The sequence below is a fragment of the Onthophagus taurus genome, chromosome 2 (genome assembly GCF_036711975.1).
Source record: "Onthophagus taurus isolate NC chromosome 2, IU_Otau_3.0, whole genome shotgun sequence".
NCBI classification, from domain to species: Eukaryota; Metazoa; Arthropoda; class Insecta; order Coleoptera; family Scarabaeidae; genus Onthophagus; species Onthophagus taurus.
In genome coordinates this window covers 566,724-580,285 of record NC_091967.1, presented here as the reverse complement: position 1 = coordinate 580,285, position 13,562 = coordinate 566,724, and the positions used below count along the sequence as shown (strand labels likewise).

Genomic DNA, 13,562 nt, shown 5'->3' with positions numbered 1-13,562 from the left:
ATTTTGTTTTTTTTTTCTTATTTTTATGCTTCATTTCGACTAATTTCGTTATGGTTTAATTTTTCTTTTATAAAGGGGTCTATGGTGATGTGCAAAGAGTAAAAATTTTGTACAACAAAAAGGATTCCGCTTTGGTTCAGCTAGCAGAACCACATCAAGCACATTTAGGTTTGTATTAAATTATTTAATGTAAAATTGGCGATTTAGAAGAAATTATTTTTTACAGCTATTACTCATATGGATAAATTACGAGTGTTTGGGAAAAACATTCGTGTGATGCTCAGTAAACATCAATCGGTTCAGATGCCTAAAGAAGGTCAACCGGATGCTGGCCTAACAAAGGATTACAGCCAGAGTCCTTTGCATCGATTCAAAAAACCGGGATCGAAAAATTATCAAAATATTTATCCACCATCCTCGACGTTGCACCTCAGCAACATTCCTGCTACTATCAACGAGGAAGACATCAAGGAAGCCTTTACTAAAAATGGATTTGTTGTTAAAGCCTTTAAGTTCTTTCCGTAAGTACATTTTGTAATTACTTCATTTCATAATTATAACGTTATAAATATTTGAAAAGTAAAAGAAAATTAAAGGAAGGTTGTGTTTACGTTTAATTAAGCCGAGGTCGCTTACAGCTGAGGCAGTGTAACATATGAGGCCCATTTTTATAATAATGTGAGATTAATTGTAGCGCTTCGGCCGCATGCGACCTCGACTGAGTCTATATGTATGTGGCAAACTACTATGATGACTTATATCAAATTGTATTAAAATTTATGGGGATTCAAAAAATTCAATAAAAATTAGTACATTCCATTTAAAATAACGAAGTTGGGGTCCATTTCCGGTATAACCGGAAGTTGGTGAAAACTGAAAATATTTTAGCTGAAATGAGCACCTCGGATAAACGCTATATGCAAATTTTCAGAAAAATAGTGCCAGTAGTTTGCAACATCCATATAGACTCAGCTCGTCGTGACAGACCCTGTACAGGGTGGTTCAAATTCAATGTCCGAATAGGCTAACTCGGAAACTATAAGAGTTAGAAAAAAAGTAGCTTACATGTCATGATCTCGTTTTTCGAGAAACTGCTAATGTCGAAAACCTCATAGCGCTATCGTCTTTTGTTTTTCCCCTAGAGACCAAAATTGAAAATATCGTAAAACCAATAAGTGCAATTATCTTGGTTATTATTATAGGTGGAGTATTATAACTAAGACATTATATGGACACTTTTTTACAGAGAATTTGATGACGTAGTCAAAAAAATTTTGTCGGTTTTAGATTTTGAGATATTATCACAATTTTCGTTTTTTTAAATGGAAACAACCATTGATTATTTGCTTAATAAATTCGTTATTTTTTTCTGATTCCAAAAATATAGGGTTTGACAGGTCTATTTCTTATTCTTTTAGAATAAAACTAAAAATAAACTTTTCTTTTAGTGTCGTCGAAGAAATTAAATTTACAGTTTCCTGTAAATTACGGTTCTATAACTAAAAATTAAAAAAACATATTTCTGATATTTGAAACAAATATATTTGTTGAACTGTTTAATTTATATATATTTTACACAAAAGTTGGAATAGATTGCATTATTTCACATTTTTTATTACGATTTAATATTATTTTTAAATGACCTAATAAATTATCGATAGATGGCGCTCATTTTTTTTTTTAATTCAAATAAATAGCAACATTTGTTTGTATTAAAAAATTTTCTGAAGTGTCACTTTAAAAATCCTGTTTTTAAGATCAATTACGAAAATTTTGAAAAGTTTGACATGTTAGAATGTTACATATTAAAAAATTATTTGTTTTTAAATACCAGAAGTTATCTTCGTATTTAATTGTTAACTTTTTAGATTTTACCTACCGCCCCGTAACTTACAGGAAACTGTAAATTTAATTTGCTCGACGATACTAGATGGAAATTTTATAAAAAAAAGTTTATTTTTAGCTTTATTCTAAAACAATAAGAAATAGACCTGTCGAACCTTATATTTTTGTAATCAGAAAAAAATAACGAATTTAACCCTTTGTGTCTCGACGGTACTTTAAAGTACCAGTAGTTTTAAACACTAATTTTAAACTGTAGTTATCTATTCGGCACATTTAGAGCAGTCGGTACTTTCTACTATATTATTATACATCATTTTAAAGAAAAAGCTTTGAGCTTTAATTTAAAATAAGGTTCATTCCTTAATTTCAATAAATACGGCTTCCAGGAATTTTTAAATTAGCATCTTTTTTGACACTTTTAGGTTATTCGAAAATGTAAGTTTTGTTTCAACATTTTTTTTCTCTATATTTTTCCAATCCAACCCAACAATTATTATACATCATTTTAAAGAGAAAGCTTTGAGCTTTAATTTAAAATAAGTTTCATTCCTTAATTTCAATAAATACGGCTTCCAGGAATTTTTAAATTAGCATCTTTTTTGACACTTTTAGGTTATTCGAAAATGTAAGTTTTGTTTCAACATTTTTTTCCCTATATTTTTCCAATCCAACCCAACAATTATTATACATCATTTTAAAGAGAAAGCTTTGAGCTTTAATTTAAAATAAGTTTCATTCCTTAATTTCAATAAATACGGCTTCCAGGAATTTTTAAATTAGCATCTTTTTTGACACTTTTAGGTTATTCGAAAATGTAAGTTTTGTTTCAACATTTTTTTCCCTATATTTTTCCAATCCAACCCAACAATTATTATACATCATTTTAAAGAGAAAGCTTTGAACTTTAATTTAAAATAAGTTTCATTCCTTAATTTCAATAAATACGGCTTCCAGGAATTTTTAAATTAGCATCTTTTTTGACACTTTTAGGTTATTCGAAAATGTAAGTTTTGTTTCAACATTTTTTTTCTCTATATTTTTCCAATCCAACCCAACAATTATTATACATCATTTTAAAGAGAAAGCTTTGAGCTTTAATTTAAAATAAGTTTCATTCCTTAATTTCAATAAATACGGCTTTCAGGAATTTTTAAATTAGCATCTTTTTTGACACTTTTAGGTTATTCGAAAATGTAAGTTTTGTTTCAACATTTTTTTTCTCTATATTTTTCCAATCCAACCCAACAATTATTATACATCATTTTAAAGAGAAAGCTTTGAGCTTTAATTTAAAATAAGTTTCATTCCTTAATTTCAATAAATACGGCTTCCAGGAATTTTTAAATTAGCATCTTTTTTGACACTTTTAGGTTATTCGAAAATGTAAGTTTTGTTTCAACATTTTTTTTCCCTATATTTTTCCAATCCAACCCAACAATTATAATACATCATTTTAAAGAGAAAGCTTTGAGCTTTAATTTAAAATAAGTTTCATTCCTTAATTTCAATAAAAATAGCTTTCAGGAATTTTTAAATTAGCATCTTTTTTGACACTTTTAGGTTATAAGAAATTGTAAGTTTTGTTTCAACATGTTTTTTGTCAATATTTTTCCAATCCAACACAACAATTATTATACATCATTTTAAAGAGAAAGCTTTGAACTTTAATTTAAAATAAGTTTCATTCCTTAATTTCAATAAATACGGCTTCCAGGAATTTTTAAATTAGCATCTTTTTTGACACTTTTAGGTTATTCGAAAATGTAAGTTTTGTTTCAACATTTTTTTTCTCTATATTTTTCCAATCCAACCCAACAATTATAATACATCATTTTAAAGAGAAAACTTTGAGCTTTAATTTAAAATAAGTTTCATTCCTTAATTTCAATAAAAATAGCTTCCAGGAATTTTTAAATTAGCATCTTTTTTGACACTTTTAGGTTATAAGAAATTGTAAGTTTTGTTTTAACATGTTTTTTGTCAATATTTTTCCAATCCAACACAACAATTATACATCATTTTAAAGAGAAAGCTTTGAACTTTAATTTAAAATAAGTTTCATTCCTTAATTTCAATAAATACGGCTTCCAGGAATTTTTAAATTAGCATCTTTTTTGACACTTTTAGGTTATTCGAAAATGTAAGTTTTGTTTCAACATTTTTTTTCTCTATATTTTTCCAATCCAACCCAACAATTATTATACATCATTTTAAAGAGAAAGCTTTGAGCTTTAATTTAAAATAAGTTTCATTCCTTAATTTCAATAAATACGACTTCCAGGAATTTTTAAATTAGCATCTTTTTTGACACTTTTAGGTTATTCGAAAATGTAAGTTTTGTTTCAACATTTTTTTTCCCTATATTTTTCCAATCCAACCCAACAATTATAATACATCATTTTAAAGAGAAAGCTTTGAGCTTTGATTTAAAATAAGTTTCATTCCTTAATTTCAATAAATACGGCTTTCAGGAATTTTTAAATTAGCATCTTTTTTGACACTTTTAGGTTATTCGAAAATGTAAGTTTTGTTTCAACATTTTTTTTCTCTATATTTTTCCAATCCAACCCAACAATTATTATACATCATTTTAAAGAGAAAGCTTTGAGCTTTAATTTAAAATAAGTTTCATTCCTTAATTTCAATAAAAATAGCTTCCAGGAATTTTTAAATTAGCATCTTTTTTGACACTTTTAGGTTATAAGAAATTGTAAGTTTTGTTTTAACATGTTTTTTGTCAATATTTTTCCAATCCAACACAACAATTATAATACATCATTTTAAAGAGAAAGCTTTGAACTTTAATTTAAAATAAGTTTCATTCCTTAATTTCAATAAATACGGCTTCCAGGAATTTTTAAATTAGCATCTTTTTTGACACTTTTAGGTTATTCGAAAATGTAAGTTTTGTTTCAACATTTTTTTTCTCTATATTTTTCCAATCCAACCCAACAATTATTATACATCATTTTAAAGAGAAAGCTTTGAGCTTTAATTTAAAATAAGTTTCATTCCTTAATTTCAATAAATACGACTTCCAGGAATTTTTAAATTAGCATCTTTTTTGACACTTTTAGGTTATTCGAAAATGTAAGTTTTGTTTCAACATTTTTTTTCCCTATATTTTTCCAATCCAACCCAACAATTATAATACATCATTTTAAAGAGAAAGCTTTGAGCTTTGATTTAAAATAAGTTTCATTCCTTAATTTCAATAAATACGGCTTTCAGGAATTTTTAAATTAGCATCTTTTTTGACACTTTTAGGTTATTCGAAAATGTAAGTTTTGTTTCAACATTTTTTTTCTCTATATTTTTCCAATCCAACCCAACAATTATTATACATCATTTTAAAGAGAAAGCTTTGAGCTTTAATTTAAAATAAGTTTCATTCCTTAATTTCAATAAATGCGGCTTCCAGGAATTTTTAAATTAGCTTCTTTTTTGACACTTTTAGGTTATACGAAAATGTTAGTTTTAACTCAATACTCTTTTTCTCAATATTTTTCTAATTCAACCCATCGATTATTATACATCGATTTAAACAGAAAGCTTTAAGCTTCAATTTAAAATAAGTTTTATTTCTTAATTTCAATAAACACGGTTTCCAGGAATTTTTGAATTGAATTAAAATTTTATTCCAAAGGCCTTTACTGATTGTGAGTGTATTTTGATAGCGTTTTAATTCTGTCTGATTCTGTCACAACCAAGATAATTGCTCTTATTGATTCTACGATATTTTTAATTTTGACCTCTAGGGGAAAAACAAAAGACGATAGCGCTTAGGACATCGAATTTGAACCATCCTGTACATAAGACTGAGCCGGTTTCGAAGCCGAAATCGTTTGTGGTCGTAATTCATTAATAAATTTTTGTTTTTAATATTTTAGAAAAGACAGAAAAATGGCATTGATTCAACTTCCAAGCATGGACGAAGCGGTGATAGCACTGATAAAAATGCACAATTACCAACTATCAGAGTCCAACCACCTAAGGGTTTCCTTCTCGAAATCGAGCATATAATAACGGGGCAGCGCCGAGGCCCCTCAATGAAGATCGCCTGACGTGTGACCTGTAATATACAAAAAAAAAATTATTAACTCAGTATTCATTCCAGCGGGCCGCAAAACGGCGAGCGGCTAGTTGACGCTTATTTATTGTTAACGAAGAGTTTTTTCGAAAAAAATAATACATAAAAAACAGTACTCGCAAAAAATAACGTGGACAAGAACAAAAAATAACTTTAAAAACAAACTGACATACACGCATATTTTAAGAGGTTTACTACAAGACACAATCAGTATATATATATAGATATAAATATGTTATGATAAAATTATATATACATGGAAACAAAAAAAAAAAAAACGGAGTTGAAAAAATTAAATACTGCTTAATTGTTTTTTTATTTAGACGTAATTTTTTAATGTTCCGTTCGTTCTAATTATTAGTTTAATTATTAGGTTTAAGTTTACACAGTTTCATCGTTAATAATAATTTGATACAATATTCCGATTATTTAATTTGTAAACGAAGCGATGAAATTGCGTTACAGTATTTCGAAAAGCTTTAATATTTCCGTAAAGCTAATTCATAAAATGTGAACAAAACAAGAAAGCAGAATGGAACTGTTTATTTTTTTTTTAATTATTATTAAATATGATTTATAAAGTTATAAAGTAATTATATCAACCTAGTTATCACTTTTATTATTTTTAATTTTTTTTTGATAGTATTAAATATAAATCGGGACTGTTCATTATGATTATTAATATATAGTTTTTTTTTAAACAATTCACAAATTGTTCCCTGTCCATGTCGACAGTCAGAGTAAATTAAAAGAATAAAAAACCTAAGCTAAGTTTAGAATGTTAGTGTTATACATGAATTTAGCCAGTGTAGAAAAGTACTACAATCTTAGGGTATTATCTTTACAGGGTCTTAGACGTACCCTAGACATAATGATTATTTAAATTATTATTATAAAAGAAGTAAAAATATTTAAAAGAAAAATTTAGATTGGGAAGAGCATAGATCTGAGAGCGATCGTTTATTACACAGGTTTACAAAAGATTGAACAAAACTTTGGATATTTAAAGAGTGTTTTTTTAAGTATTTTTATACATTAATCAATCTCGTTTTAATGAAAAATGTTGAACAAATAAAATGCACTTAAATACATTTATCTTTCCAATTTTAATTAAAAAGTATTGGACATTCATAATCAGCATGAAAAATGACCTTAAAAACACATTCTTGTGTCCAAAATTGGGTAAACTTGTGTTATTATTAAATCAATTAAAATGTATTATCGTTGAAAGATTTTTTTAATATTATTAAAGAAGACGCGAATTATTTCACTTCTTCTGAATCTATATTTCAGCATCTTTAACAAATCTTGGTAGCTCGAAATGTGTGCTTTTAAAAATGAAGGTTTCTAAGAAAAAAGAAACTTTTAAATTAGAAGCCTTCATAGCGCACTTATTTGATATTATTATTATTATATACTATAACTTCTCTATATATCTATATACTATACACTTTGACAATCATAAGAAACAAGCATGGGATCGTTTTTGAGCATTTCTGTAATATATAAATTGTAAAAGTGGGAATAATAATGATTTAAATAATGATTTTATTCATTCTTTTACAATTTATTGCATTGCGGTATTTAATATGTGGGTGATCGTTTTTTAAAAAGAAAAAATATAAACAATGGATATCTTAAATAATAAGAAAAGTAAAATCTAAAGCGCGTTTGTTTTTTGAAAAGATTCTACGACGTCATGAAAGAAGATAAATCAACAACCACGAAAAATAATACATATTGATTATTATTAATAATTGTTATTATTGTTCGGTACATATCGCAAGGTTGCGTGTCTATATTTGCCAAAATTCTCAGAGTCAATATCTACAACATGAATTTAACAAATAAAATGTGTGGAGAAAATAATTACAAATGAAGATGAAAAAAGATATATTTTTTAATTGTTGTCTTTTCATATCTATGTATGTTAGACCTAAGTTTCTTCGGCTTCTCGAAATACCTACATATTATTATTATTATTATTATTGTTGATATCATTGTTTCATTTATCATTTTTCTTTCCGTTTAACTTTAATTATTTTTTCATTGCTTCTCAGGATTAGCGTACTATTATTAAAAAAAAAAACTATTCTAAGGTTTTATTTTTTTTCTCTATTTACTTATAATAGTTTATTATATTTTTTCGACATTTACGTTATGAATTTTTGCCTTATTTGTCTGTATTAAATATTTTCTTATTATTTCTTTTCGTTTTATTTATACAATTTTTTTTATTTATTAATAGGTAAAATATAATAATAATTTAAATTTAATTCCAAGATATAAACACCAGATGTCAGGGTATATTTGACAAGTTTAGTATTAATTTTTATGAAAAAAAAAGATTTTAATATACAGGGTGTACAAAAAGTATGGAATAATGGTTCTACAGCCTAAACTTCAAGTTATATCAAAAAAAGTTTCAAATAAAAGTTACTTGACACTATTTTCCGCAAATCTCGGCGTAGAAATAAAATAAAAATGATGACGACAGTCTGAGTTACGATATGGTGGGTGTGTTTTTTAAATGGAACGCCTGTATATTTTAAGGTTTTTGGATTCCTTTTGACAAGGTGTTGCAAAATGCCATAAGGTTTTAATGCTTTAAACTGCATAGTTTTCGAGATATTGAAACTTTTAGGAATAGACAACCTAAGTCTTGACGTCACAGGGATGGGCGGAGCTTATACCGACTCCAAATATCTTCGTTGCTAACTGTGTTGCTAACGGTAAATCACCATATGCGATTTTTCATTAGTGTTAAAATAAAATAAACTAAGTGATGACATTTCAAATGACATTTTTTGGGGATTTATCGTTAATCGAAATTGTTTGGAGTCACTATAAGCTCCGCCCATTCCTGTGACGTCAACGCTTAGGTTGTCTATTATATAGACATAATAGACTGCCTAAGTCTATCGCTACGTCAAATCTTTTTAAATAAAAGTTTCAATATCTCGAAAACTATGTAGTTTAAAGCATTAACCCTTTGTGTCCCGACGGTACTAATTTTAAACTGTAGTTATCTATTCGGCACATTTAGAGCAGTCGGTACTTTCTACTATATTATTATACATCATTTTAAAGAAAAAGCTTTGAGCTTTAATTTAAAATAAGTTTCATTCCTTAATTTCAATAAATACGGCTTCCAGGAATTTTTAAATTAGCATCTTTTTTGACACTTTTAGGTTATTCCAAAATGTAAGGTTTGTTTCAACATGTTTTTTGTCAATATTTTTCCAATCCAACACAACAATTATTATACATCATTTTAAAGAGAAAGCTTTGAACTTTAATTTAAAATAAGTTTCATTCCTTAATTTCAATAAATACGGCTTTCAGGAATTTTTAAATTAGCATTTTTTTTGACACTTTTAGGTTATTCCAAAATGTAAGTTTTGTTTCAACATTTTTTTTCTCTATATTTTTCCAATCCAACCCAACAATTATTATACATCATTTTAAAGAGAAAGCTTTGAGCTTTAATTTAAAATAAGTTTCATTCCTTAATTTCAATAAAAATAGCTTCCAGGAATTTTTAAATTAGCATCTTTTTAGACACTTTACATTACACGAAAATGTAAGTGTTGTTTCAACATTTTTTTTCTTAATATTTTTCCAATCCAACCCAACAATTATTATACATCATTTTAAAGAGAAAGCTTTGAACTTTAATTTAAAATAAGTTTCATTCCTTAATTTCAATAAAAATAGCTTCCAGGAATTTTTAAATTAGCATCTTTTTTGACACTTTTAGGCTATAAGAAATTGTAAGTTTTGTTTCAACATGTTTTTTGTCAATATTTTTCCAATCCAACACAACAATTATTATACATCATTTTAAAGAGAAAGCTTTGAACTTTAATTTAAAATAAGTTTCATTCCTTAATTTCAATAAATACGGCTTTCAGGAATTTTTAAATTAGCATCTTTTTTGACACGTTTAGGTTATTCCAAAATGTAAGTTTTATTTCAACATTTTTTTTCTCTATATTTTTCCAATCCAACCCAACAATTATTATACATCATTTTAAAGAGAAAGCTTTGAGCTTTAATTTAAAATAAGTTTCATTCCTTAATTTCAATAAATACGGCTTCCAGGAATTTTTAAATTAGCATCTTTTTTGACACTTTTAGGTTATACGAAAATGTTAGTTTTAACTCAATACTCTTTTTCTCAATATTTTTCTAATTCAACCCATCGATTATTATACATCGATTTAAACAGAAAGCTTTAAGCTTCAATTTAAAATAAGTTTTATTTCTTAATTTCAATAAACACGGTTTCCAGGAATTTTTGAATTGAATTAAAAACTGATTGTGAGTGTATTTTGATAGCGTTTTAATTCTGTCTGATTCTGTCACAAAGTTTCAAAATGTTTGACTTCTTGGGACACAAAGGGTTAAAACCTTATAACATTTTGCAACACCTTGTCAAAAGGAATCCAAAAACCTTAAAATATACAGGGTGGTCTATTTAAAAAACATACTCACCATGTCGTAACTCAGACTGCCGTTTTCATTTTTATTTTATTTCTACGCCAAGATATGCGGAAAATAGTTTCAAGTAACTTTTTTTAATATAAGTTGAAGTTTAGGCTGTAGAACCATTATCTTTTCTAATTTTTGCATTATAGGTGCTAAAGATTTCATTTATACAGAAAGCACACCAAATATTACATATTTTTTATTCTAAATTAAGCCGACAAAAAAAATGATAACAATTTTATAAGATAATTAATAATAATCATTGTATTTACTGAAGTCCAATCAGTAAATGTAAACGACATAGTTGTAAAAGAATATGAATAACTTTGAAACGACCAAAATCAATCTGAGTAGTCCAACTAACGGCAATAAAATTTCATGAAAACAGATAATTCAAGATACGCACAGCAATTAACACAAATACTCTTTATCTCGTTTTGGTTTTGGTCTGTTTCTAGACTTATACTAATATTTAAAAGACTCATTGTTTGTTATATCATGTTTCAAATTACTTTTACTCTGCCATCTGGTTTTTATATTTATCCTCTACGTTATGTTTCACACTTTTTTCTTTCTACTTAATTTACTGACATTTATAAACGTTAACAAGGTACACTTAAAGTTATTTTCCATCAAATCATATCAAACTGAAAAATAAACCACTATAATCTTCTTCATCGAAAATTTTCTTCAGAAAAATGTAGGAATTTCGAAATTCTTGATTAAGAAATTTATTAAAATTATTTACAATACAATAACCCTGCGTAAGCAGTATATCAAGTGATAAATTGTACATAAAACGATTAAAACAAAAACAACTTTAAACTATTACTAATAACAATAATATTAGAAAAAAAAAAACTTTTCACATATCTCAATTAATCAGAAATCACCTTAAAAAAATGATTTAATTTTCTTTTTGAATTTCAAGAAGGCCTAATTTCTTACTAGCCTAAATGACACACATAAGAGAATAAAATCACATAATACACAGGGTTACGAAAGTAAATTGGCTGTGATTTTAAGCGAACAAAGCTTTTTAAAACATTGTTAAATTGTTACCACTGTTTATGTTTGTAGTTTTATTGAATAGTTTAAAAAATTGAAAGAGGTGAACCAAAATTCATCAAATAATGGTATAATTTTATTGTTGTTTCTCAAATCGATTTGCAGCAACGATAATAAAAAGAACTCTTTACCTTGCAAACAAAAATGAGAGGAAATTAACGACCGACGACGGCCTAAAAAGATCGAATAAAAAAATGACAATTAATTAATTAGTGCTTTTAATTTAATGTACGAGGCAGGATGATTAAAAAATTATATAGACTGTATCTAAATGGTTAATAAGTTAACAATTAATACTTAATTGGTATTATTTAGATACAATCTATACTATTTAAAATTCTCCTCAGAAAACGCACTAAAATGAAGTAGGACTAATAAACATTTTACTGAAGGAAATAATAACAATCTTTAAATGTGAAAATGTCTTTTAGTGTATCTTGTTTAGTGATTTGATGGCGTGAATTGGCGCACGCATCTATTAAAGAAAATAAATTAAATAAAATAAAAGTTATTTAAAGCAAACGCTATGGCCTCCGTGCCTAACCGTGGGATCAACTATTGAAACAAATCATGAAAGAAATAAATAAATATAATCTATTTAAATAAATTAAAGAAAAATGAAGATGAAAAAAATACAATATTAAAGGCATATATTCGAACATAGACTCTACAATATTAATTATTATAAATTATCTTATCGCATATACTCTAATAACGACTATTTACATAAACTAATTTAGGTACTAAAATAAAAATAAAAAATTCTTATTAGCAGTAATGGTGAGGAAAACGAGGTTAAGAAGATAAATAAAGAAAACTTAGCGTAAATCTAGCTTAAACTATGGGCACAAACGAGAGAAGAATCATGTTTAAAGAAAAAAAGATGTTAAAAACTTTCTTCACTGTTTTTATTCTTAAATACGCCAATCTTTAATAAACTCTTCCTTCAATCTTGTAATGTTATCGTAACTGATATCGTTTTTGTAATAATTACTTTTTATTGCTATTGTTGTCTTTAACATAATGAGGGTGCCAAGACCAGTATTAATTAATAAATGGAAAAAAATCAAGCATAAAGCGTTGGATTTTAACCGATAAATTTATAATGTTGATTTGTTTTAATTGATTTATTGGTAATCGTTTAAGATTTTTTTTAAATAAAAATTATTAATCGGCATCTGTGTCATGCTCTCGATTATAATATAATATATTGTATAGCTATATCAATCGTATATATTATTAATTCAGATGAATTTTAGATTTATTCTTTGTCATTTTACAATGAGAAAATAAAAATTACAAAATATCTAAATCAATGTTTTATTTTATTATACCTTAATTAATCAAAAGATTATTTTGATGAAGCCGATATCGCTTGCTACAGAGGCGCTTAATCGAAATATGCATTCCTCGACCTCAATCAATTTCCCTCTTAGAGATCGCACGTTCCATGTTCCTGCATGCACAGTGTTGTTAAATACCTGCGTATTTATTTTCAAGGGAAAGTTCCCTGGATATACAGAGAGAAACATAAAGTTGCCGCTATCTCAGAAACTTAGACGATGAGCTATAACTTTGACAACATCATTTAATAGCTTGGATAATACCGCATCGCTTTTGTTTTGCGATGTTTCTCATATCTGTCATAATAAGGGAGGGGGAGGCCAATGCGTTTTCATATGTTTACATTTTAATATCTCCTAGACCATTCAACCGATTTGAATGTTTTCGGTGTTGTTTGAAAGAGCATTTTATGCTCTTTTTAAAGATATTTTCAGTAAGACCGTCTGCTTTAAAACAAATGAGCTAGAGGATGTTATCTGCAGCGATTACATATTTTTGTGATTTTTGAAGAAAAGTTAAATGGAACGATACTATTTACTTCACAGACCCATACATACATTAAGTTTATTGCTACAAAATCAGCATTCAATCCACAGACAATTAAATTTTAACAATACTACAATTACATATATCACATTACAATACAATACATTTTATTTCCTATCCCACCCCTCCCCATCTCCTCCCCGCATCTCCCTACGCTGCCTTGTCGCCACCACCTCCC

The 13,562-nt window shown here is 27.0% G+C and overlaps 1 protein-coding gene across 7 annotated transcripts in view; it reads left to right on the top strand.

Annotated features, from left to right (window-relative positions):
- The window catches only part of LOC111421673 (polypyrimidine tract-binding protein 1 heph), a 304,079-nt gene extending 295,940 nt beyond the window's left edge, over positions 1-8,139 (top strand). For all 7 annotated transcript variants that reach the window (XM_071201568.1, XM_071201567.1, XM_071201571.1 and 4 more), the window contains 3 exons: positions 76-168; positions 227-521; positions 5,736-8,139. In XM_071201568.1, coding sequence (XP_071057669.1) covers positions 76-168; positions 227-521; positions 5,736-5,868 — 521 coding nt within the window. In that variant the 3' untranslated portion in view covers positions 5,869-8,139. The remainder of the gene's footprint in view (positions 1-75; positions 169-226; positions 522-5,735) is intronic.
- Positions 8,140-13,562: the final 5,423 nt, after the last annotated feature.